Here is a 27308-nt window from a genome sequence, read left to right on the forward strand (position 1 = left end):
CACGTGCCGTGAAGTTTTATCCTGGCCCTAATTACTCATAATACAGGCCAATGCATTCAACTGGTGAAAATATTCTTGAATTAGTTACTTTTAAACATCTGTACTGCCATTGTAACTGTGTTATGTGTATTTCATATTGACCGGAAAATCTTAACCTAAAAGCAGCCTTTAAATGTGATTATTGGACGGGAATTCCAGTGCTCCGACTGTTTGTTCACGTTCCGTGCAGCTTTATGCTGCGTAAAATGGCCCTACAGAGGCTATATCTAATAAATAAATAAATAAATAAATAAATAAATAAATAAATAAATAAATAAATAAATAAATAAATAAATAAATAAATAAATAAATAAATAAATAAATAAATAAATAAATAAATAAATAAATAAATAACTACACACAGGCACACACCACACAGCACGTTCCGTAGAGGCACATTCCCGCTGGCGCGGAGGATGTAATATTGCCTCTCGAAGTTCTCTCTACACTGCGCAGTTACAGTCCCGTGTGCCCACTGCACAGTTCAGCTAGTAGGCGAAGGGCAGTACATAGTGGCGCTTCTGAAGGGACAGCGAGCCAGTGTCTCCGTCTCAATCGAGAATGTTTCGGAACAATTGACACTCGGTGTTCTGGAACAGCGGAACATAACTGTGCACCGGCACAGTGTGCCGAAACAGGGAATTAATGCCCAACCCTACTTACAACAACGCTCTATCTTCCACCGTCTCCCAACTCTCGGTAGCTCACTACCCGATATTGGCATATTCACACCCTTTGCATCCTTCAAGCACAAAATTAAAAGATTTTTTTGAAGTCTCCTTCGGGTTTCCATTTTTACCTTTTTCCTTGCTAACTCTGTGACGGACCCTTGCCACTTATCGTTGCCATTCTTGTTACATTGCCATTGCTATTAATTTACTGTTGACACTTAATATTGTTGTTTATACCAGTTATCTTATTTTATTTCTTTAAATGTAATTATATTATTAGCGTAAAATGGCCCTCCATAGGCTATATCTAATAAATAAATAAATAGATAAATAAATAAATAAATAAATAAATAAATAACCACGTTATTTCTGCATGTTTATATAAACAAATATATACTACGCGAAATAATTTATTTGTGCTGGTTGGCAGGGAACGTTATGAAACATACTTGTGTACATTTTGACGTAGAACAGTGGTTCCCAACCTTTTGTGGCCCGTCTCCCCTTTCGCCCCCTTTTCATTCTCATTGTATGCTTAATTTTAATTTGAAGTAAAGTGTAAATAATAAAGCAATTTTATAATTTTAAACAATTGTTCTACATATATAAAAACAACCAAAGCAGTTTTACATGGTCACTCTTAAAGAAAATAGAAAAATAAAAATGTACATTTCTTTTTACAGATTTTTAAGAACAATGAAGTGAAATAATTAACTATTTCATTGACGTACATTTAAAGAACAGGGATACATGTTTTCATTTTTAAATTGGAATCTGGAAAAATTGAGAAAGTTGATGGTTAAATTTGAAAAGGTAAATGAAATTTTGAAATCATTGTTATTGTTTTACTTTTACCTTTTCAATGGCTGACTTGTGTTTGGTTGATATCAGTTATAGATTGCATATCCGGCTTTATGTTCGTCAAGTTCAGGTGCAAGTCTCCTTTGAGGCAAATGTCCGACTTATTTCTTTGTTTTGTGAGGAGCTGGACAACAGAACTAAATCCTTTCTCAACTAAGAATGTTGACGGGAACGAGATGAGAAGTGGTTTATATTATCCCCACAGCTGTGTGTAAGTTTCCATGAGCTTCACCCAGGCTAACTCGTAACCGCTCTGCTTGAAAATGATTTTCGCCTCACAGTCATAGGCCTACTTCAGATCTAGAAACTTCGTCTGAAAAGAGTTATTAAGCTTATCCAAGCTTCAAACGAGAATGGATCTAGAATCCAATCGGGAATGTGTAACTTGATCAAATCTTCAAATTTTGATTCCATGTCAGTTTTAACTGGTCAAGGTGATCAGTAAAAATTAGGATTTTGTCTTCTCGGAGTTCAGGAGTCTCGTTGTCTGACAATGAACACCTTCTAGGGGTCAGAAACTGAATCAGCACTTTACGGCCAATATTTACCTCGTGAATATCAAACTTGGCGATGAATTTTGAAATAATTCATTTGGCCTTGATAAGGTTCATTTTGTTTCCTTGAAACTTTATACTGACTTCGTTCATTTTTTCCAAAATATCTGTAAAGTACGCAAGTTCCAACTTGCGTTGCTTCAAATTCTCACTTAAAACAGGATCAGATGTGTCGAGAAACTCAGTAACCGTGTCAAATAATTAAAAGAATCGGCGCAAGCAGTTTCCTTTGGAAAGCCACCTCACGGCCGTATATACTGTAGAAGCAAGCGTTCGAATTCCTCGTCATTTTCACGGCAAAGTTGTCGGAACAGACGGTCATTGTGGGAATTAGCTTTGATGTTGTTGACACCAGTAATAATCAGTTGTAGGGTTTCATGCAGGACATCACTCAATTTTTTCGCAGATAATTGTCGACGATGAATCATACAGTGAATAGTGATGACCTCTGGCACTTCTTTCTTAAGGTGGGCTAGAAACCAAGCATGGCGACTTGACATGGCAGTAGCACTGTCTGTTGCGCAGGCTCTCACGTTTGTAAGGGGAATCTCTTTTTCCTCACAACAATCCTGCACCACGTCAAAAATCGACGATCCCTTCGTATCAGTGACCAAAGTTCTAGCAAACAACATTTCCTCGGTAATTTCCTTTTGTTCATTGATACACCTCACGTAAGATAATTAAATATAATTGCTTTGTTATCAATCACAGTTGATTGCTCAATCTGCAATGCAAACTTACTTTCTTCAACGAATTGGCAAGTTTGGATTCAACGTCCGTGGCCATTTCGTCAATTCTCCTGGAACCAGTATTGTTTCTCAAAGGAACCGATTGAATTAAGGCCCTCGCCTAGCATGATTTCAACCACTCTTATTTTTTAGTAGCTAGTAAAACAAGAGTTTCGCCAATTGTGTGAGGTTTACCACATTTAGCGATTAATAAAGACACCTCGTAAGAAGCAAGACGACCTTTGTCAACACCGGTCGCTCGTTTTTTAAATAATTCACTTACATTGGGCCGTTTATGAGCTTTAGCTTTGAGAGGTTGAAAATAACTAACTTATTTACTCACTTTATCACTGAGTACTCTTGATAAATGATCTTTCATTCGCGGAGACTTCATGGCTTCATTACTAGTAAACGTTTTATCGCACAAAGGACAATGTGGAAAGTGCACATTTTGCGGTAACGTGATAAAACCGAATTTTAAATACTCAGCTGAGTATTGACGACACTTCTTCTTTTTTAATCTATTGTACATGAACTTCTACACTTCAAAACAAACGCATAAAAACAGAAAAGACATGCACAAAAACTGGTGGTGAGGCACACAAAGGCTAGTTAAGACTGAAGACGAATGTAGATCAATGGCAAGTGTGTTGTGATGACAGGAGGGAGAGGGGGTTGAGTCACCAGTTGGCCGCATTGAGCAACAACAGGTGGGGACTGTGGAGAGGGGTGAGTGCAGTAAACTGGCCGGCTGAGAATAACCAGTGACTCGTGCTACCCGGCAATTTCTACTGTACAGTACTATTTTAATTTCCTCCCCTTTGAATACTCATCGCCCCCAAATCGCCCCTACTTATTTATTGCCCTCCTGATAACCCAAATCGCCCACTTGGGGGCGATCGCCTCCAGGTTGGGAACCACTGACGTAGAATGTTATTGTCGGATACTTTTTCCAAGAAATTATTCCCAAAACAGTATTTCCAACGGAAACTTTTACTAATGATCTTATTTCCCAATTTAATAGTCCCAAATAAGTTTAGTTGTAATTTGTAATTCGTAATTGTAATTATCTGTATTGCTGTAATAGTAGTTTTGCTTCAGAATGGCTCAACATCCACAAGTTATAACATTTCCTCAAGGAGTAAGAAAATTATTCTGTAATGGTTTCATCAACTACTGACGTGATTCTAAAAGTGCAAAAGAATATTGATACTACTTACTGAAATTGGACTGTAAGGACTCAGTCTGTCTGAGAAAAGAAATCTCTATGCTGAAGGAGACTGATCACGATCATTCTCCCAAACAGGAAAGAGTGCAGGCGTAATTAGTCGTGAATAACTTGAAGAGAGTAGCTGAAAAGCATACAAAACTTCCACCTGCACAAATTTTGAGTACAGAACTGCGACGGGTTTCATAGGGAGTTTTGAGCCAGCAACCTGGTCGGGAAAAGTTGTAAAGATCTCTCCCCAGGGAACGAAGACGAGATCTTCCATCTGAGCTTATATAATTAGATTTGTCTATCTTCTCAATTGATTTTATTTAACATTGGCATGTACCCGCGGCTTCGCCCACGTTTATTAATTCAACCGTTAGATGCTTTTAAACAATTTCTTTGAAACCGAAATATAAGACATTATATTTATTAACACACACAGCTTTTACATAAATTGCATTAAATATATTATTTTTATTATAATATTGTTACTTTTACTGCTTAAGATTCCGGGTAGGGGTATGGCACAAATAATATTTAAAAAATAAAATGCCATATTATTCAAAAAAACTAATTTTTCCTTATAGAGCTTCTGGATAAACTAGTGTATGTTGAGTATCCTTCCATTTGGAGCTGAGGTATATAGAGTGTTTGCCTTTCCAACTCTTGAACAACCCACGTACAGTTGACAATGGGAGAAGCACCGTTTCCGAAGATCGACTCCTACGTACCATATTGATGCATATAGCGAAAGTCAAACGTGGAACTGAAGACGTCTAAATTGAAACTGTATATCCGAAGGGATGATTTGAATCCGAGGAATGAGTACTACTTAGCCCACGTCCTTTCTAGTCATGATGATGGCTTCAATAATATTCGGCATCATTTTCTTGACTGAGAGCAGTGTTCCGTTGCAAAAGGAAGGAGGATTTATATACCTATTGTAAGAAGAATAATCGGTACCACAGTCGTCCACTCCAAGATATTGTAAGGTACTCCAGGTGACGCCAAGTTCTTCAGAAGCTCTGTCGTGTAGTTGACAGTTTCATCTGTATTGTTGTATCGATATATTTGCAAATTTATAGAACACCGGGTAGTTCTTGTAAATGTTGCTTGTTGATGACGTTGGCAGCATAATTTCTTGGAGTGAGAATCGCTCTTTGACACAGCCATGTGTGATCAAGTGAAATGCTGTGCCCCCGTATGACAAACATTTCAGATAAAATTAAAATTCAGGAAATTGCATCTCCACTTGCTATACTGCCCTCCCTGGCTAGCAAGTGGAGATGCAATTCTCCCCTAGTACGTCGGCACTGCATTGTACTTATCACATTTATGGCTTGCAGTGGTGTCGCTACCGGCGTGCTAGCCGGCCAGTGTCATGGAAAAGGTGCGGTATCCAACTGATGAGCCCATGCCGCACTCTGGGCGAAACACTGGTAATTTTTGACGATTGGGTTTCCTGAATTATAATTTTAGCTATCTCAATCGGAAGCCATATTTTGGTCAAACATTTCAGATGTCTGCGTGACGTAGATTTGGCTGCGCATCGCACGCATGCTCATAATAACTTCTGGATATCACGGACTGAACGAAAATGGCTTCCTATACTATGGAATTAAGATGGTACCTAGACTGATATATATGTATCACTATTCATTGTTTAATATTATTATTTATGTTATCCACTATATATTTCCTCTAAATGCATGTATGTCCAACCCTTGTCCCGTTTCCCTACGGGGTCAGGTGTGAAGTGAGATGAATCTTCGTATCTACGACCGTATGCCCTTCCTGACGTCAACCTCTTCAGAGGAGTTAATGAGATGCAATCAGTGACTTGATATGATAGTAGGAATGGAGAGGTTCAGGCCCGATGCTGACACATAGCCTACTCTGTAGAATAGCAGCAAGGTTTTCTGTTCCCATCCGATGGACGAATCGCTAACATTTTTTTTTTTTTTGCTATTTGTTTAATGTCGCACTAACACATCGAAGATTTTCGGCGACGGAAGGATGGGAGATTGGGAAGGTAGCGGCCGTGGCGTTCATTAAGGACAGCCCCAGCATTTGCCTGGTGTGAAAATGGGAAACCACGGAAAACCATCTTCAGGGCTGCCGACAGTGGGGTTCGAACCCACTATCTGCCGAATGCAAGCTCACAGCTGCGCTACCCTAACCGCACGGCCACTTGCTCGGTCGCCACCAATCAACAGCATCATATGCCCTCATTCCATATGAGCAATGAGGAGAGGTTTGGAATTTAATTCAGACTTTTGGCACGTAATCTAGTGATTAGAAATTGTATACAACCACCCCTTCTACCCTGCCGACCAACATTCTGATGGTGAAATTTTTCGACAAACGGGACTCGAACCAGCTAACAACGTAGATAGACCATATAAAATTGACGCTTTAAGGATCATGCCCACCACGTGGACTTAATAAGTTTCCTCTAAATAAAATGTAATATTGAGTTAGTTGAAAGAAAGCATGGTTCACGATTTATTGCTGGTATAGCAAAACCTCGTATTCCCTCAAATTGTAACTGTATGAAATAAATATCGGGGAAATAAATAAATAAATAAATAAATAAATAAATAAATAAATAAATAAATAAATAAATAAATAAATAAATAAATAAATAAATAAATAAATAAATAAATATTATAAAAAGTAATGAAAATAATTAACTGAAGCAGGTCTTTATTACTGTATAAAGATTCATCTAAGAATAGAAAGACAAAGACACCTCCGTACAAGCCATGAAGGCCCCTGGAGGAGTGGAAGGCAAAGGCTTCCACAATAATAACCGCGGCACGTGATGGGGTAGAGTGGTTAGCTCTAAGCCCGGCCGCCTTTACCCCGAGGAATTAACCTGGTACTCATTTCTGGTGTAGGCTGAGTGAACCTCAGGGCCATATGCACCTCAGGAAGTGGAAAACTTGTTTCTTAAATTTTTGCGACTTTCTGACGAGGATTCGAATCCACGTCCTTCTGGGCGAACCGAGCACGCCTTTACCGCTTCGGCCGGGCAGCCCCTATCTAAGAATACGCCTATGTTAAATATTTCAAATCTCCTAGTGGGGTAGATTTGGCTGGGCATCACACACATACACACAGAAAAACTCTTCCGGATATCACGGACTAACTGAATATGGGTCCTCGTGTCTGGGACAGAAAATAGCTTCCTACACCATGGACTTAAAATGGCTCCTTGACTTGTATTACCGATACCTATATTATTGCACCCATCTGATCGAGTCTGATTGAAATACAATATTTGTTTTCAATAAATAGTGAATGTGATATTTTGCCAGTACAGCAGATTTCAGTTCCAGCACAGCGCAATATTTTCAAAGACCTTCAGAGCAGCGTGCTAAGACACTCGAGTCGCCAAAGGTGGCGGTTTGTTTTCATCATAAAGGTATTATCTTTGGAAAGAAAGCCTGCCACTTCCGGTGCTCATGTTCGAGAAAGTTTGGGAACAACGAACAAACGTAGGGACATTCCACAGAACAGTAGACAAAGAAACAGATTAGAGAGAGAAAGAAGATACGAATAACCTAGCCAACTCCCCTTACTCTGCCTTGGAATCGTCCAGACAGAAGTCGAACACCTTTCAGCCAATGAAAATTCGCCATTTTACCTATTTTAAAACTAACGGGCAGAAATATTCAGTTGATCTGTGAAATGTGACATAAGTTAAAGATTTTGTGTAATCAGAACACTAGGTAAAAATATGAAAATTTAGGAGCAAGTGACAATGTTAATTAGGCCTATGTAACAGGAAATTAATAATGAGATAGTGCGTTGTAGCAAAGCACACGTTAGAGGCTACCGCCATATCTTGACTACGTCAACAAGTCCGCGAAGAAAAATATCACTACCCCAGCCATCAAAGTCATTAAAAATCAGACGATCGATTTCCGAGTCAAGCCATTTCAAACGAAACGCAGTGATTTTATGAGTTACGCAAGACAGAGAGTGAAATGATACGACTTTTGGCATGGAAAAGTGATGATCAGAGTAGCTGAAGTCCCCAAATGTTGTAGTGGGATCCTACCACCAGAACTCGAGGCGAAGTAAGAGAAGATCAGCTCCTGTCAAATCAGTCGTACTTCGAGACGTGAATTGTGATCGCTCTACACCATGTGAATAAGTTGTATTATACTTAGGAAATATTCGTGGGTCATAGCCACAGGACGACGCCGACGGCACTGTCGATTTTACACCAATGACATTAAGAATAAAAGGGAAGATTTCAAGTAACAGTGTTATGATAAAATAGAGGTTTTATAAGAGAAATGGACACTTCAAATCGTTTTTCAGTATTCTGTTATTACATAATCTCAAATCATAAACTTTTCACAGGCAGACGGGACACATGTTCAATGTTAACCAACCGGTAATTAATATACATTTCATTAATTTGGAAAAGGAGACGAGCCGAGGAATGTCAAGAAAACAATGGTACAAAGTGTTTTTGACGTGGTCAATGGAATGTAATTGAGCCAGCAGGTAGGGATTCCTAGAACTCAGGCTAACGACCGGACCCAACAGACTTTACGAGGCGACCTTGCAGCCGAAGCAAATTAAAATGGGGAAACTCAGAATCGCAGGTTTTGCTCGAAAGTTAGGAGAAGGAAAATGACCCATAATATGTAGCGCAGAAGGAACACATTCGCGTTAACCACACTGGAAACTGTAGCAGCGCGAAGTGTAAAAACAAACCAGTTAAGAAATATAAGTGTGTTAATGTTGTATGTTGTAGGATGTGTGTTAGATTTAAGGCTTCAAGATATGTGTAAGTATGTAGAATCAATTTAATAACGGCCATGTGTGAATACGGCAAGATTATTGAAATGGCATTATTGAGAACAATATGTTCTAAGCATCAGGACGGACACCGATGGACCATGGCGTGAACAAGATTGCATCTAAACGAGTAAGTCATAATATAAATCTAAGATGTAGTTTACAATAAATGTATATTATCATTACGCGAGTTGTCAGTACTAATGATTAATCAGTGCTTTGTTTATTGTCGTAGTTAGGAGCGCAGTCAATATCCTTGCATATTAAACTTTCTCTATTCACGCACAGTTATAGAAATCATATTAATTCATATTTGCAACACTGATTTAGAAGTTAATATATATTATATTTAAGTCTAAATAATGTGCCGTAAGTGTTTATTTGTCGTGATTGTAGAGATGAATAACGTTTGATTTTGAATTCAATGATTAATTTGATGTAGAAAGTTAAACCAGGCGAGTAGCGTCGTGGAAGACAATAGCAATATTAATGAGTAAATTAGGAACATTTTGTGGTTTTTGTTTATGTGTTTTAAGGAGATCATTTAAGTGATGTAGACAGGCAACTGTTGGTTATAATAATTTGTATCGCCGGTAACAGTCATGATCATACAACTATTACATATTTCAAAACGATAATCATGATGAATATTCAGATGCTTTAGATAATACGCAATGGTTCGAGTGGATAGTTGATTCCTGATCCCACCGGATGGGCCGTAGAAGAGAATGTCTAGTAAAATTATGTCATGTGTATTATTTTAAGAAAATATGCGGGAAAACCAATTGGGAGACAGTAAATTTTATAAAAAGGAGTCATTCATTCTACATAAAGGTGCGATGTTGAGTGACGAGGTTTATTGAATGTGGAAGAGGTCCAGATAAATTGATTTAATATATATTCCAGCGCATAAGCTAAGGGAAATATAGAGCATTATAATAAAGACTTCTCAATGGAAATAAGAGAGGAGAAGGAGGAATTTCAATGCCAGCGGATAAGCTGATGGAACAAATAATGCCAGCGGATAAGCTGATGAGAATAATATCGCTCATTAAATACAACAACGTCATAACTCAAAAACTATTAGTTTTCAGGAGGAGCATTTGAAAGATTTAAATGGCTGCCATTTCAAGACAAATATATTTACAAACATCATGTTTGAATATGTGGCAAAGTAAACGATTGCAATAATTATGAGTGTATCAGATTTATCAAGAAAGACAACATCAGCCTCAGAGTAGACTTGATGCGCACTAATGTCACTGTTGCTACAAACATTAAGCTTAAAGTACGACATAAATCAAAATGTGACATTCTTGACAGAAATTGGAATCATATTGGAGATAGTTATGTCACATGCGTCCATGTCTCCTAACATACTGAAATAGTATAATGCAATACAACGAAAAATAGGCATCTGCTGAGGGTCATCAAAAGTGAAATGAAGATGATATCAGTGCTTTTGTAGTATCACTCAAATTATAAAGACATATAAAAGTGTGTTTAATCCTTTGGAATGAAATTCTTTTCCAGTAAATCTTAAAGGTCTTCTTTCTTCTTAGGATCTAGGCCTGGTTTGCAAAGAAATGCTGGTTTTAGTAGAAAGTCTGCAAATATCTTCCTTTCCTTAATTACACTCGCTTCTTGAAAATCCTCGCTGCAGGACTTCTTCGCAAATATAGAATATGGAGAATCACTCATAACGTTGACAAGTTTCACATCTGTCAGTTTCACCGCGGTCAGATTAAGAAGACCGACAATAGAAAGAAGCAATGTTTTTCACATCAGAGAAATCTTCATTGCACAATTCGTGCACATGAAAAGGTTCACCCTGTTTCTTTGCAGCTCGAATAGCAGCTATACAGATTTCACCCAGAGAACCAGTCGTGATGTAAACATAAGCACGTGCTTGAGTTAACGTTTATTGGTTAGTGCTGCCGCGGGACACCTACGCGGACACATGAAACTAGTCCGTTAGCCACATCATGGTTAATGTGATCCTAGATGCAAAATGTCCGAAATATAATTCCTCAAATAATTTAAGTCAGAGAAATTTACAAAAAACTATTTGTATTCAATGTTATTTATTATAAACAAGCATTTCAAATTGAAGAGCACCAGGGACGCATGCGCTAATGCTTGACCCGCCATTTTGTTAAGCTGTGAGCATGGCAAGCAAGCAGATACAGTGCATAAGTGAGACATTACTTGTTCTTGTGCAATGTGGATCACCGAGTTGAGTTCGTTAACCATCGCAAAAGCAAACCTTTGAAAAGTGGCGAGAAGGCAATTGCATTGAATGTGTTTCATAAATTTTGTAAGAAATACCCGACTTTAGCTTTAAAGGATTTGCGAAGCTGACATCCGAGTTCACTTGTGTTCGGAGTGGAGTATTAGTACCGCGCGCAGCGAACGACTGCACCACGGATTGGTGAGAACACCTGGGAAATCGAAGAAGTGGCGACTTGGAAGACGCTCGTCCTTTATCATATTCTGATTAGGTAAAGTACTGTACATTTTATTGTTTTAATATTGCCTTTTCTATGCTATAAGTTCCTCGCTAGATTTTTATTTTATTAGAATATTAAATGTGTGAAGTTTTACTTATATGCGCTGTTATGATTGATTTATTACGTATTCACGTTTCGGCCATAAATTCAAATCTACCTTTCTTTTCTGATGTGTTAAATATCGAGATGCCATTTATCATTCATAGTTGTTTATTTTTCGCGGACAGTGAGTGTAATTTGTGCCGTAATCCGCATCACAATTGCCTGTCAACTACATATTGACGTCAGTGGTATCCGACAACAGTCTGTGTAGAGCTAATCCTGATGTAATCGCCGCAATCAAGCGAAGTAACGACAGTTTCAAGACTGCCCACGTGGTTCCTGCCATGTGTCCGGGAATAGCCCAGCGATTCTCCAATAAGCGTTTAGACCGCGGTTGGATACATACGGATACATATTTTTCTTTGTTTACATCAGGTTTGATTCTCTCGGTGACAAAAGTATATAAACCGCACACTGGTATAGATAGGTCCACCTCTCAATTGGCGTTCGAGTTTATGCGATGAAGGTGTGGCTTGCCTGTTACTGGGAGCGTGCCTATGATCCAGCCACTGATCACGGTCCGTTGAGGCGGCCAAGGCTCCCAGTGGTACAGGGTTTCACCCTAGGCCGCCCGCGTGGCTTAGTGAATGTGTGAGTGAGTGTGTGCGAGTGCGGGAGCGAGAGTAGGAGTGAGAGGGAAAGTGAAGAGTGGGTCTGAGTGTGTGTGCGAGGGTCCTTAGGCGGCCAATGTGGCTTAGTGGTGTGAGTGTGTTGGCCCGTGTAGCTTAGTGGTGTGAGTGTGGGAGCGGGAGTGAGAGTTCGAGGGGAAGGAAGAGTGGGTCTGAGTGTATGTGAGTGGCTCAGGCAGCCCGCGTGGCTTAGTGGTGTGAGTGGGATAGTTGCGGGAGTGTGTGGAATAAGTGTAGGAGTGTGTGAGGTCGAGTCTGGCAAGCGTGGGAGTGTGTGGGATTGCGATTGATAAGTGTGGAAATTTGTGGATTGAGTTTGACAGGTGCCATAGCGTGTGGGATCGAGTGGGATAAGTGTGAAAATAAGTGGGATTGACTAGGATAACTGTGAAAGTACGTGGGATTTCTGTAGGATTGAGGGGTGGGGTTGAGTGGGTTAAGTGTGGAGGTGAGTGGGATTGAGTGAGATAACTGTGTAAGTGCGTGGGATTGAGTGGTATTTGTGTGGAGAGTGTGGGATTGAGTGGGATTAGTGTTGGAGTGCGTGGGGCCGAGTGGAATAAATAGGGTTTGTGGATTCGTGTGCGGCTGTGTGAACGACACCATGCAAGTAGCTTTACGTCGCACCGACACAGATAGGTCTTATGGCGACGATGGGACAGGAAAGGGCTAGGAATGGAAAGGAAGCGGCCGTGGCATTAATTAAGGTACAGCCTGGTGTGAAAATGGGAAACCGCGGAAAACCATCTTCAGGGCTGCCGACAGTGGGGTTCGCACTCACTATCTCCCGAATACTGCATACTGGCCGCACTTAAGCGACTGCAGCTATCCAGCTCGGTAACGACACCATGAGGGACTCCGACGGAGACATGGGCGAGAACCTGTGTGTGAGAGATGCGGGGGCATCCCCCAGCCTGCGCCGCAGTCTTAGTCATCAGACCTACACCCCGGCATCTCGCCCTGGCTTGAACACCGAGGCTACGTTTTTTGTTCCTGTTCCAGGTGGAGAACAGCGCACAGAGACCGATATCGTCTTCCAGTTGCAGTACACGACCTTGAGATGGCTCTGCCCTGCCTGCTCCGCACCGCAGTAGACGTTCAAGCGCCAGGAGGATCTGATTAATCACACCAAGAAGTTCCACCTGGTGCAGGCAAACACGTTGGAGGTGATTTTCGAGTGTTGCGGCCTGCAGTTCTCAACCTCTATCAACAGATACGCTAAGTAGCAGGACAACAAGCACTAGGGAGAGAAACATCCGGACCAGTCAATTGAGACCCTGGAACCAGGAAGATGTCGTCTCACCATCTACGGCGACACTAACAGAGTATACGCGACGCCCGGCCCCTCTCCTCGATGCTCAGTCCCATCGACTCCGCCACCTATCCGTGCCTCCTCACGTCCTGGCCCATCAGTTCCTACCACTTCTACACCTAGACCCCCAGACAGGCCAGGTTGAAGCTGGAACCCGGCAACCCCCGAGGATGCCTGGTCTCCGACGACCGCCTACATGGAGCGCCTCCTTCAGACGTTCAACCAATTTTCCGCAATGACGAACGACACCGCACCATCCAGGATGATACTGAAGTCCAGCCAACGGATGAATCACCTACCGTCTCCTCCAGAGAACGTGCTCGAGACGCTGCCAACCCTCCCCAGGGTGACATCCGGGCTTCACACACTCGGCCCACCAAGAGCGATGGAAACCTGCACACCACGACCATCACGACGACACCGAGCGAGCCCGAAGACACGTCGTCGAATACTACGGTATCCCCGACACGGAACATCGTCGGCGGCCTCGACGGAAACGAGTGTGGCACCCCAAACACCCGAGAGTCAACAACTGTCCCGACGATACCATCCAATCAGGACGACCGTGGCTCAGCCACTGGCACACAACAACGAAGCCAGTTCACACAAGAATGGATGGAAAGATTCCAGAACATCGATGAATGGGAGTCTTCGAAACGGCCTGCAGTGATCTCGCCGAGGCCGTCCGCAACAGGACCTGCAAACCACCTTCCACTGCGAACGTGCAAAGGTAAGACGAAAACCGACGGCAAAACTCTAACCCAACATTCAATCGCCGCAGACGCAGGGGTGTGCCAAAATTCGACCCTAAAGAGGCCGCCAAGATTCAGCGACTATACCGCGCAAGGCGATGAAGACAGATCCTGAAACAAGAATCCCCTACTGTACGGTCCCACAAGAAGATCTGGAGACGCACTTCGTAGGAGTTCATCGGGCCAGGGATGGCTGCACCACCGACCCAGCAGCAGAAAGGGTACCGAAGCTACCGAGAATTGAGGACCCCGTAACTACTGAGGACATTCGACCAGAAGAGGTGGCTCTTAAGTTGTCCAAGGCCCCCAACACCACACCCGGACCTGACGGTATTTTATACCACAACTGGAAGCAGGTCGACAAGGACAGAGTCCTACTTGCCACCATTTTCAACGTGTGCCTTCGGTACTCCAGGGTTCCAACATCCTGGAAGCAAAGCAAGACCATGTTGATCTTCAAGAAAGGCGACCAGGGTGACCTTTCGAACTGGAGATCTATAGCTCTCTCCAACACCATCGGGAAGCTCTACTGCAGCATCACTGCAGCAAGGCTGGGTTCGATCGCAGCAGCCAACAATATCATCTCCCCGCAGCAGAAGGGATTCATGCTGTCAGAGGGCTGCCTAGAACACAATTTTGTGTTACAAGAAATCCTGGTAGATACAAGAATATCTGGAGAGGAAGTTGTAATCGCGTGGCTTGACCTCGCCAATGTCTTTGGATCAATGCCACATTCCCCCATCATTCGGGCACTGAACAATATCAATGCAGGCCCTCACCTTATCAACATTGTGAGTGATCTGTACACCAATAGCACCACCAGGATTCGGTCCACGACGGGAGGTACCAATCCCATCCCCTTCAACGCTGGAATCCGGCAAGGTTGCCCACTGTCTCCGATTCTCTTCAACGTCGTAATGGACTACCTCCTACGCACGGCTACTGACGTCAGTAGGAGACATGGATACGTTATCAGTGACTACGCCGCATCTGCCCGGGCCTTTGCAGACGACATCGCCCTTATAGCCAGGTCAGAAGAGCGTATGAGATCTATGCTTGAGAGGATGGGCAGCACGGCACGCTGGCTCGGCCTTGAATTCAAACCGCAAAAATGCGCAACACTTCATCTGAAGGAACGGACCCCCTCGCCACGGAATTCACTATCTCCGGGGGAGGCATGGCAGGTTAGTCACGGTAATATTGTGAGTTATCCCGAACATCCTTTTGAGTTTACTAGGACATTTGGAGAAAGGATTTTATTAATCTTGACCATGCTTTTGATTTGTTACCATATGGGTTTAGGTTGACATCGCCTGTTTATATAATTTGTTCGTCGTAAGCAAAATTTATTTCAGTTGTGAATAATAATGCAATTTAATTTCACTATTGCAAATCCCGAGAACAGCCATGAAACAACCCTCCTGGTCACGGCGAGTGCTAATTTCAGTGATTAGAACTCCATGGACACTGAAATTAACGAGCTTCGTAGAATCAGGCATTTAAACAATTCGGTACTAGAGTGTTTGTTGTACAGTCATGTGCGTGATTAGCCTGCCCATAAATAGAGTAGTGTTAGAAGTAGGATGTCTTTTATTTCAGATGTGTTTTGTTTATTTTCAATAAGCTAGTGTAGATGATGTTTGACTTGACTCCCAGTATAATATAGGCTGTTCTGTTATTGAGTGGGAGTGTTGCTCACAGTATTTCATTTAATATTAAGAAAGTAGACTGCTCGCGTAAGACTAGGAAAACAACTTCTTAGATGATGGTGGTGGTGATTATTGTTTTAAGAGGAAGTACAACTAGGCAACCATCCTCTATATAACATTAATCAGAGGAAAAAATGGAAGGGATCCGATACTTCGAGAATGAAGATATCGGCCAAAGGAAGACAAGGGCCACGAAGGGCGTGAAGATGAAAGACTCCCTAGCCCTCGCAAATCTAATAGCATCGGGGTCGGAAAAGAACAAGAGTTGACCAAGGGAGGTCGGATAGTATAGATGAAAGTGAGGAGCCTTGCACAAATAAGTGGAAGCAATGCCAGGACTCAGCTAAGGGCCCCGTGGTCGCCAACCCACGCTCCATAGTTCAGAGCCCCTGGGGCTCCTATTAGTCGCCTCTTACGACAGGCAGGGGATACCGTGGGTGTTATTCTACCGCCCCCACCCACAGGGGGACAAACTTCTTAGATTTGTTGATGTTATTCAAGCAACAACCACAACAATAATTGTGTCACTGAACACAAAATTTGTAAATTAAGTTTATAAGGTAATAGACCAATTTATGTCAATTAACGAATGCCAATTACAGTTGTTCTGTGACCCATGGCTAAGGTATAATGTGTAATCTTTGCGTGCTGGGTTTTATACAGTGATGCCAGTGTTTAATTGGAAATGATACTTTAGTAATGGTTAATGTAATAGAGGGAAATTATAATGGGAGAAGTAAATCCGTCATTTTTTAATGTTTTGAGGTATTAAAATTCTAGCACCCACAGTGTACCAGTTTATGTGTTATTTCGGTGGCGAATTTACTGCAATTGTCATTAACATTTGTTTTATTATATCAAAAGTTAAACTTTGTTTTTTAGTGATTCATGTCATGTAAACATGACCCATGGCAGTAAATCGTCATTTTTATGTACGATCAGGGTATGCAATTCCGTCTTGGAAGTCAATTATCGAGATTAATAATAATTGTTAATGAGCTTTTAATGTAATCTTTGTGAAGTAAATATTAGAACAAATAAGTTGCTGGTCTGATTACTTAGCTACACTGTCACTATAATAGCCACTTTTATTTCATTTTTCTTATTTTAATTTTGGGGCGAGGAAATGTTTAATTTCATTTAATAAATTTCTTGTATTTTAAACTATAAGCTTGTGTCGGGGTATTATATATTTAGCAGTATAGTCTTGTTTTGGTAATCCCTATAATTGCACTCAAAGACGACATTGAACTGATCACCCCTGAAGAGAAAATCTCCACTAGCGGTAAGTATTCTATATGAAGCCGAGGCAAGAACCACAACCAGACACCGCAGCTCTACCTGTAAAGGGTGCAGTATGTACGTTGCCCAGCAACACTGCAACAATGCCTTTAATCCTGACGACTGCCCGATGGATTGTCATATCGCAACACAAATTATTCGCCGGTTTTTCGTTCATAACTCATCAAGGAACCCGAAAATAAGAAATCCGGCTTAGAAGTGTATTTAGACCCCTTCCCACACAACTATGTTAAACATTTCAAATCTCTGCGTGCCGTAGATTTGTCTGGGCCTGGCACAGACAGACAGACAGACAGACAGACAGACAGACAGACAGACAGACAGACAGACAGACAGACAGACAGACAGACAGACAGACAGACAGACAGACAGACAGACAGACAGACAGACACTTCCTTTTTTACAATTGGCTTTACGTCGCACCGACACAGATAAGTCTTATGGCGACGAGAATAGGAAAGGGGTAGGAGTTGGGAGGAAGCGGCCGTGGCCTTAATTAAGATATAGCATCAGCCTTTGCCTGGTGTGAAAATGCAAAAACCATCTTCAGGGCTGCCGATAATGGGGTTCGAACATGCTATCTCCCAAATGCAAACTCACAGCCGCGTGTCCCTAACCGCACGGCCAACTCGCTCAGTACACTTTATTGTATTATTATACAGTAAATAAAGAAGCAATCATTATGTCAAATTTCAACGTTTTGCGGTGCACGGTTTCGGAGGTATGCGTATTTTCGTTTTGCAGGGTTTTACTCCCCGCTTCATCACGACGGGTATAACATGAATTGTGCTCCCATTCCTGCTATTACAATTAAAGCAGGCATAGTTCGCAAACGATCAACCGTAGGTCATATGTTCATAGGGACTTCTTGTGTATTTTGGGCTGTACTGTACTATCCACTCTCCCCAACATCCACCCTATGCCTGGAAGCATTCCGTATGTATGCACACGCATCGCGAGAAAACGACTGAACAGAACTATTTAAGGTCGTAGTAGAAGGCGCTTGTCCGCCTCCGTGGTGTAGTGGTTAGTGTGATTAGCTGCCACCCCCGGAGGACCGGGTTCGATCCCGGCTCTGCCACGAAATTTGAAAAGTGGCATAAGGGCTGGAACGGGGTTCACTCAGCCTTGGGAGGTCAACTGAGTAGAGGTGGGTTCGATTCCCACCTCAGGCATCCTGGAAGTGCTTTTCCGTGGTTTCCCACTTCTCCTCCAGGCAAATTCCGGGATGGTACCTAACTTAAGGCCACGGCCGCTTCCTTCCCTCTTCCTTGTCTGTCCCTTCCTATATTCCCATGCCCCCACAAGGCCCCTGCTCAGCGTAGCAGATGAGGTCGCCTGGGCGAGGTACTGGTCATCCTCCCCAATTGTATCCCCGACCAAATGTCTCACGCTCCAGGACACTGCCACTGAGTCCGAGGGAAAAGCCAACCCTGGAGGGTAAACAGATTAAGAAGAAGAAGTAGAAGGTACTTAAGTCTAGGCTACAGATAATTTTATTCATGCTGGATTAAATAGTTAGAGTTGGTCTAAAAATCACAACTCGAGTATTTCCGTTATTCTGGTCATATCAGTAAATGTTAAACACAATAAAACTTCTGATTTGTAAATTAAAATGCCTACAAGTCTAGAATTAAATCGAGGTTTCTCGATGATGGTGTCTACACAAGATAGAATAAGCAAAATATATTACCCTTGTAGTATGTGATTGCATTGAAGACCTGCTTTAATTCCGACGTCTTGGTGAGGTTGGGTGTAAGAGGACTTGAACTGCGCAGTGCATCTCTGGCGAACACCTTGAGGAAAGACTTTGCTGCGATTCGTAGATCAACCTCGTAACTTGGTTCCACCTAAACGGATAAAAGACGGCAAATTATTATGTTTTCTATTTTTCTATTTGTTTTACCTGCTAGAATAATAATAATAATAATAATAATAATAATAATAATAATAATAATAATAATAATAATAATTTACGAGTATTTTATTTTATCCCTTTTTTAGCCTCCAGGGTTGGTTTTTGCTTGGGACTCACGCCTGCCACCTTATTGGCAGTGTCCTGGAGTGTGAGACATTCGGTTGGAGATACAACTGGAGAGGAGGACCCGTACCTCGCCCAGGCTATATCTGCTATGCTGAAGAGGGGCGTTGAGAGGGATGGAAAGATTGGAAGGGACAGGCGAAGAAGAGGGAAGGAAGCGGTCCTGGTCTTAAGTTAGGTACCATCCCAGCATTTGCCAGAAGAAGTGAGAAACCACAGAAAACCACTTCGAGGATGGCTCAGGTAGGAATTAAAACCCTTCTACTCACTTGACCTCCCGAGGCTGAATGACCCCGTTCCAGGCCTCGTACCACTTTTCAAATTTCGTAGCAGAGCCAAGAATCGAACCCGGGCCTCCTGGGGTGGCAGCTAATCACACTAGCCACTACGCCACAGAGAAGGATAATAATACTAATAATAATAATCGTCTCTGTGGTGTAGTGGTTAGTGTGATTAGCTGCAATCCCCGGAGGCCCATGAGCAATTCCCGGCTCAGCCACGATATTAAAAGTGTTACGAGGACTGGAACGTGGTTCATTCAGCCTCAGGAGGTCAACTGAGTATAGGGGTTTCGATTACCCCATCTGCCATCCTCGAAATTATTTCCGTAGTTTCCCACTTCTTCTCTAGGCAAATGCCGGTATGGTACCTAACTTAAGGCCACGATCCCTTCCGTCCCTCTTTCTAGCCCATGCTTTCCAATCATCGCATCCCCACAAGGCTCCTGTTGAGCGTAGCAGTTGAGGTCGCCCTGAGCGAGGTACTGGCCCTCCTTCTCGGTTTCATCCTCGACTAAATATCTCACGATCCCGGACACTGCCCTTGATTTGGTATATGTTGGATCCCTCGCAAAGTCCGAAGGAAAATCAACCCTGAACACTAAACGGACTAAGTAATAATAATAATGTACACCTCCACGCCGCTAATTCAAACATTGCGCCAGTTGAAACTCCTCTATTGGAGGAAGCCTGAACTTTAACAACCACATTAATTCTAAGATTTCTCAGAAGATGTCCCTACTGTAAATTTTGAAGTGTTCTGAACTATGTCAGTTTCGATTCGTTTTTGCTTTCTCTGTAGCACGAAGTGTGAACATTCTCTTCTAGATGGCACCACTTAAGAACTACAATTGTGCACTCTAGTGCGAAGTGAAGGAACCTTTTTTTTGAAGAAATTTTGTAGTCATAAGTTTGTTTTTTGTTAAATTTCTTTCTGTCATTGTTTGAGTTGGCAATCCGTTCGTTCCGCCTGTTTTGAAATTAGCCAATCCCGAATTTCTTAAATTCATTTTCGACCAATCGGGGCTTTCTTCCCCAACCTGCTCTGTAACTGTGTTCGGTAACCAATAAAATTTTGTGGGCGGGTTGTAATCATTCATGAAACGTCTCGAATCTTCCACGAGGATATATAAACTGCTGATTTTCTGGTCTCGGGGCCACTTCAGTAACATCTTTCCTAGTGTGATCATATAGCAGGGGGCGGGAAGCGCCCCTTTCTTCAGGCGGCAGTTCATCCATCAGGTAATGGCCTTTTAATAACTTCTTTGTTTGCTAGCTCAGCAGTTTAACCCTCGGGGCATATTCGAAACTTTTATCATGTAACCTTCCTTTAAAATGTAAAAGACACTTGGTATAAAGTTCCGTCTCTTTAACTACAAATTGGGATAGAGAGTGCCTTACCCTCTCGAGCTCCCACTCATATTGTTTTGAGGTGACTACATTTTCATAACAGTTTCCCATCTCTTCGTAATGTAATAAAGTTTTATTTCGTGTCACCTCCGTAGTATGGGATTAGCCCTTGCATAAGCGGCCTATGGCCAAATTAGGTTTTAATAAAGTGTATTAGGAGTGCTGAGTACGCCTCCACTCAAGTTGGTATTTTGGGGCCATGTCATTGTCCTGTTTCTTTACTGAATAGGCCTCAGTAGGTTGGGTATTTTTACCCCTGTTTTTATGTGTCCGGAGGACAGCTTGAAGGTGGAGTTTGGTGTGGCCGTTGATGGGCTTGAACTTTGAGAGCGGGTTGCTCTTTCTTAAATTTGGGTTCTGTGTGCCTCGAGGAGGCTTTACTGGGTAATTGGGAGCTAGTGCTCCTTGGTATGATTGGGGTTTTCTTCCCCTTTGTTGAACCTTATACATAAGTAAAGTTGGGCTAATTGCTCAAGAATTGTGAATCTGGGGCTCGAAGCCCAAAATCCATTAATAAACTGTAATTGTACTTTCTTAACTTGTTGATATACAACTAAGTTCCTGTTATACGTGTTATTTCTTGACCTTGAAAAGAAAATATAACCTTTGTTAAATTTTAAATTAACTTTAATTTCGTAAGTTGAGACCTGTTCATCCCAGCACCTTCTTTCACCTCTAACTACCACGGATAACTCCGTAACAACAACAACAATAATAATAATAATAATAATAATAATAATAATAATAATAATAAAATTGTAATAATATTATGGCCTCAGCTTCGAAGGTGCCGACTTTCTGAAGTGATGCCATCTAGGCAGCCTGCCTACCAATTTCAACAATCCAATTGTGCTGCTATGTAGCACCGAAAGATGAAGGATACTATGGCGCTGAGGGTGACGCCAGAAATCTTTGGAAACAAGCAACTTCCAGTAGACATGGGGTACCAAGATTTGTGACTGCTCATGAAAGGTCGATTTACTCAGCTGGAATAGAACAAGCGATCTACGGATCAAGGGTTGGACAGTCTTTCGCTGATCCATCGAGATAGTTTTGGAATAATTATTTTACACAAAGAGTTACTAAAATAATGCGAGCATGTCCTCTTATGTAGTTCTGAAGGAAAGATTCAAGTAAAAATTCCATTGTTTACAGTACTGTATATAGTATTCACCTTGCTCTACTAACCTATATTCCTTTTATTTCACGAGTTGTTTTACGTCACACCGATATAAATAGGTCTTGTGGCGACGATGTGACAAGAAGTGCCTAGGAGTGGGAAGGAAGTGGCCGTAGCCTTAATAAAGTTACAGCCCCAGCATTTGCCTTGTGTTGAAATGGAAAGGCACTGGAAACCATCTTCAGGGCTGCCGACAGTGGGGTTTGAACCCACTAACTCCCGAAGACATACTACAGCTAGTGAACTCAGTACTGTATTCCTACATTGATATTATTATTTAGTACCCCTTTCTGCAACAGCCCGGCACAGTTCCTATCCTCACCGCTAGATTGGGGTTCATTCTTACCATTCCTGACCCGGTCCAATGCCTGGAAACAGGCTGCGGATATTTTCAGTACTCCTTTCGGTTCCGGTATTTTCCGAAAATCATATAATTAATGGAGATGTGAACTGAGGATCCAACCAGCCTTTGATCTGATGATTCAAAATTCATAAAAGTTATATTGACCAGGACCTTGGTCGAGGAACTCGAAATTCCTTGACGCTTTTGCTTCCATGTCTGTGAGAGCCTTCAATCCCTTGGCGTCAGTAGATGCAGAGTGGGTTTCGGCCCTTGGATTTCGTTCCTTAAGAGGCCACGGCTTGTCCGTGGTCCAACAGCTCTGTACTCTGACCGGCCAACCGAGCAGAGGAAAGTTGGCCACGGATCTACCGTGGCTCTACGCCTCGGCATTCGGGAGACGGGTTTGGGGCACAGTAACGGACTACACGCCTAGCCCCACCTGTCGGCTGTCCTGAGAATGGTTTTCCGTGGTTTTCCATTCTCCTGCACTAAGGCGAATGCCGGGACAGTTCGTAGTGTAGGCCACAGCCGCCCATCCCCTCACCTTCTCCGCACATCTCCTTCACCGTAACAAATCTTCCTGGCTTGAGAGACAGCGTCACCGTCTAAGAGACCCGCCTCCCCCTACAGGGGATGAATGAAAATGTTTAGTAGTAGTAGTAGTATCCCTTGGCCTCATCGTGAGGAGAGATGGGGAAAACATTGAGAATATTGTGGAAGTGAAGATCAAATGCAGAAGACCACCGGGAATTACTGTGAGCAGACGACTTCGGCAAATAATATGGTCGGTTTGCCGCTCCAGCGCACTTTACAGAGAAGTCATGGGCGTCCAAGATGACGACTGTACATCAAATATTTTACAAGCACCAATAGGGTCACAACGCTCAGGAAAGAACAAAACGACTGAAGATGAGAGTTTGATGACACAAGCAAACGTCATGGAGAATACAAGGTGACATCAGCAGTCCCCACCAATACCTCGTTCTGCAGCCCAACAAACGCGTGATAACGTCATGAGGTCGATATTTCTGTGCTACCATTCCTTATGATAGTAAAGCACTGCAAGCACATCCCGCAAACGATTCTGAACACTATTTTCATTCCCGCCATGTGACTAGAGACCGTTGGAAAATTATGACATACTTTCAATCATTTTCTTGTACGCCAGTCTACCATGTAACAATGTTAAGATATACCAAGTGACCGATGAAGGGTTGTGGAGAACATATCAGTCAGAAAACTCTAAGGCATTCTTAATAGAAGTCTCACTCACAGCTGTGGCGTAGCGCATATGGTCAAACGTTAGCCTACCTAACGGCACGTAGTATTGGAAGTTCAAATTCTACATTGATATGAAGCTTCAGTGGTTAAACATAGCACAGTGTGTGCCACACGTAAACAGTGCAACGCCGCTATTATTGCTTTATGCACTGCGTACACTGCACTTCTATATGGTTGGAATGGACTCGCTTTAGTCATTCGCTATGTATTCCACGGACGAATACATTAACATGCTCCTTATCTACGAGGAAGCAAAAGAGAATTCGTTGCAGGCACTCCTTCTGCATGGGGCCGACGAACTCAATGTCAGGCCCCTTTAAACAACAAGCATCATCATCATCTACTTCTGTATCATAAAAGATATACGGTCACGCGACATCCGACTACAAAGGCTTGCCGCAGCGTTGTAAGACGTTTAAGAGCAACAGGGGTAATTCAAACGATACTGTCTGTTGAAGAGAAGACCATAACGTCTGTTGGAAATGAGGACGCTCTTTTTTGGACAAAGTTCGCAATAACCCATACACGAGTGCACGGACAATTGTACAAGAGTTGAAAAAAACCCAGGCTTCCGTACTACGAGTACTGTAAGGGCATAAATACTACCCCTACCAGATACATCTAAGCCAGGAGCTCCACCGGAGGAATTTCGAAGCTCGAATGTATCTGTGCCATTGGCTGTTAGGAAATATGGAAAATGATGCAGCATACCTGTCGAACGTTCTGTTCCCGGCTGAATCGCGATTCTACTATGATGGTACAGTCAACCGCCACAATATGCACTATCGGAGTGCTGACAATCCCTACTGGGTGTGACAAGCAAACTATCAAGTGATATGGGGAGTGAATGTATGGTGTAGAATCTTGGGTAATCGCCTTATTTGACCGTATTTCTTTGAGGGCCATTTAAGAGATACACATTATCTGCGCTTTTTACGCCATGAACTCCCACTTCTACTGGAGGATGAACTGCTTGGAGAAAGTTTAACGATGTGGTTTCAACGGGATTGAGCACTACCACATTGGACGCTAGCCATCCGTAACAATCTGAATGAAACATATCTATCTCTTGGTCCACCAGGCCACCAAATTTAACACCATTAGACTTCTTCCTGTGGGGACATTTGAAACCAACAGTTTGCAGCTAGCAACCAGAAAATTCCGTGCGCCTTTGACAACTCATCGCCGAAACCTGCTGAGCAATAACATCGGCTATGCTACAGCGCACTAGAATATCCATTTAGCGGCGTGCCCAGATGTGCATAACCCAATCAGGTTAGTACTTCGAACACATGCTTACATTTAATTTTAATTTCATGTGGCTGTTTCTAGCCGAGTGCAGCCCTTGTAAGGCAGACCCTCCGATGAGGGTGAGCGGTATCTGCGATGTGTAGGTAACTGCGTGTTATTGTGGTGGAGGATAGTGTTATGTGTGGTGTGCGAGTTACAGGGATGTTGGGGACAGCACAAACACCCAGCCCCAGACCCATTGGAATTAACCAATGAAGGTTAAAATCCTCGACCCAGTCGGGAATCGAACCCGGGACCCTCTGAACCGAAGTCCAGTACGCTGACCATTCAGCTAACGAGTCGGACAAGTAAACTCGTGTCCTCATCCCGAGGTGGTGCATATCTTTTCAGGAACACCCCGTTGGAGGTGAGTTGCGTGTACCTTTTGAACCCCATACCAGCCCTCTTGCCACTCTTAAATTTCTGGCAGTACCAGGAATCGAACCCGGGGCTCCGAGGACGGCAGCTAATAACACTAACTGTTACGCTACGGAGGCGGACACATGCTTACATAACGAACAGTTCATAGGGCAGTTTGATCGCACCCACTAGGCCTATCTATCCTATTTTGTATCGGCCCTTCTTAGGGTCACATACACTTTTGTTCACTGAAAATGTGTATAAAAGGGAATATTTGAGGTATATTGAGAAGAGTACATTAAAGTACATTTTTACAAAATAGAATAGTATTTTTGTCCCAGACTCAAACCTATGACATGTGAGACTGGTACACCGAAGCATTTGGTCTGCTCTGTACTGCGGCGCAATGTATGCTTCTTCTTTCGCAGACGTTTCATTTACTTATCAGATCATGTAGCGAGCACACTCCCGGTTTCTATTTAATAATATTGTGGCATAACAGCTTCCTATTTATGTGTAGACCATAAATATCAAGATATACATTTTACTGGGTTCACTGTGCATACCTGAAGGACAGGCGTTTTCAGGATTTACATACACATGCGCTTAGCAAAAAGAGTTGGTAGCGGCAGCTAATTCATGTGATATAAATGCGATGAACTTGCTCCCTAAACTGTGCTCGCATCTTACCTGGTTTACGGCTATAGCTGAGAAGTACGTAGCCATTCCCTCATTTAGCCACGTGACGTTCCACCAGTCCATGGTCACGAGGTTTCCGAACCACGTGTGTGCCAATTCGTGTGCGAGGATGGAGGCACTCGAGATCATGGTTGAGATGGTCATCTCTTCCGGTCGAATTAGCAGGTGGCGTTCACTGGAACATGTAAAGCAGGTCACTTTGACACATGTATTTTGAATTTTTTCAATCAATCAGTCAATACTGATCTGCATTTAGGGCAGTCGCCCAGGTGGCAGATTCCCTATCTGTTGCTTTCCTAGCCTTTTCCGAAATGATTTCAAAGAAATTGGAAATTTATTGAACATCTCCGTTGGTAAGTTATTGCAATCCCTAACTCCCCTTCCTATAAATGAATATTTGCCCCAGTTTGTCCTCTTGAATTCCAACTTTATCTTCATATCGTGATCTTTCCTACTTTTATAAACGCCATTCAAACCTATTCGTCTACTAATGTCATTCCACGCCATCTCTCCGCTGACAGCTCGGAACATACCACTTAGTCGAGCAGCTCTTCTTCTTTCTCTCAATTCTTCCCAACCCAAACATTGCAACATTTTTGTAACGCTACTCTTTTGTCGGAAATCACCCAGAACAAATCGAGCTGCTTTTCTTTGGATTTTTTCCAGTTCTTGAATCAGGTAATCCTGGTGAGGGTCCCATACACTGGAACCATACTCTAGCTGGGGTCTTACCAGAGCCTTATATGCACTCTCCTTTACATCCTTACTACAACCCCTAAACACCCTCATTACCATGTGTAGAGATCGGTACCCTTTATTTACAATCCCATTTATGTGATTTCCCCAATGAAGATCTTTCCTTATATTAACACCTAGATACTTACAATGATCCCCAAAAGGAACTTTCACCCCATCAACGCAGTAATTAAAACTGAGAGGACTTTTCCTATTTTTTCATATTGTAGCGTTTTGTTTACATCACTCTAAATTTGTACTGTTTTCTCATCTCACTCACACACACACACACACACACACACACACACACACACAAACCACGTATATTCCTTCTCGATGTAGCAATGACAGTAAGTAAGTAAGTAAGGTTGCCGAAAATCGACCGTTGCCTGATTTGTACGATTTTTGTTTTCCCTTTCATAAGAATATTTTTAACAGTGAAGTTGGCCCTACTGATATGCAACAACGCTGTAGAAACCCGATTCAGTGGA

General features: G+C 42.5%; 1 protein-coding gene across 1 annotated transcript in view; it reads right to left on the reverse strand.

Annotated features, from left to right (window-relative positions):
- Positions 1–27308, reverse strand: part of LOC136862082 (aminopeptidase N) — a 266710-nt gene that overhangs the window by 96740 nt on the left and 142662 nt on the right. Inside the window, exons 7-8 of the mRNA XM_067138861.2 lie at positions 26074–26257; positions 18894–19050 (exon numbers count right to left, since the gene is read on the reverse strand). Of these exons, the coding sequence (XP_066994962.2) occupies positions 18894–19050; positions 26074–26257 (341 nt within the window). The remainder of the gene's footprint in view (positions 1–18893; positions 19051–26073; positions 26258–27308) is intronic.

Source organism: Anabrus simplex, chromosome 1 (assembly GCF_040414725.1).
Source record: "Anabrus simplex isolate iqAnaSimp1 chromosome 1, ASM4041472v1, whole genome shotgun sequence".
In the NCBI taxonomy this organism is placed as follows: Eukaryota; Metazoa; Arthropoda; class Insecta; order Orthoptera; family Tettigoniidae; genus Anabrus; species Anabrus simplex.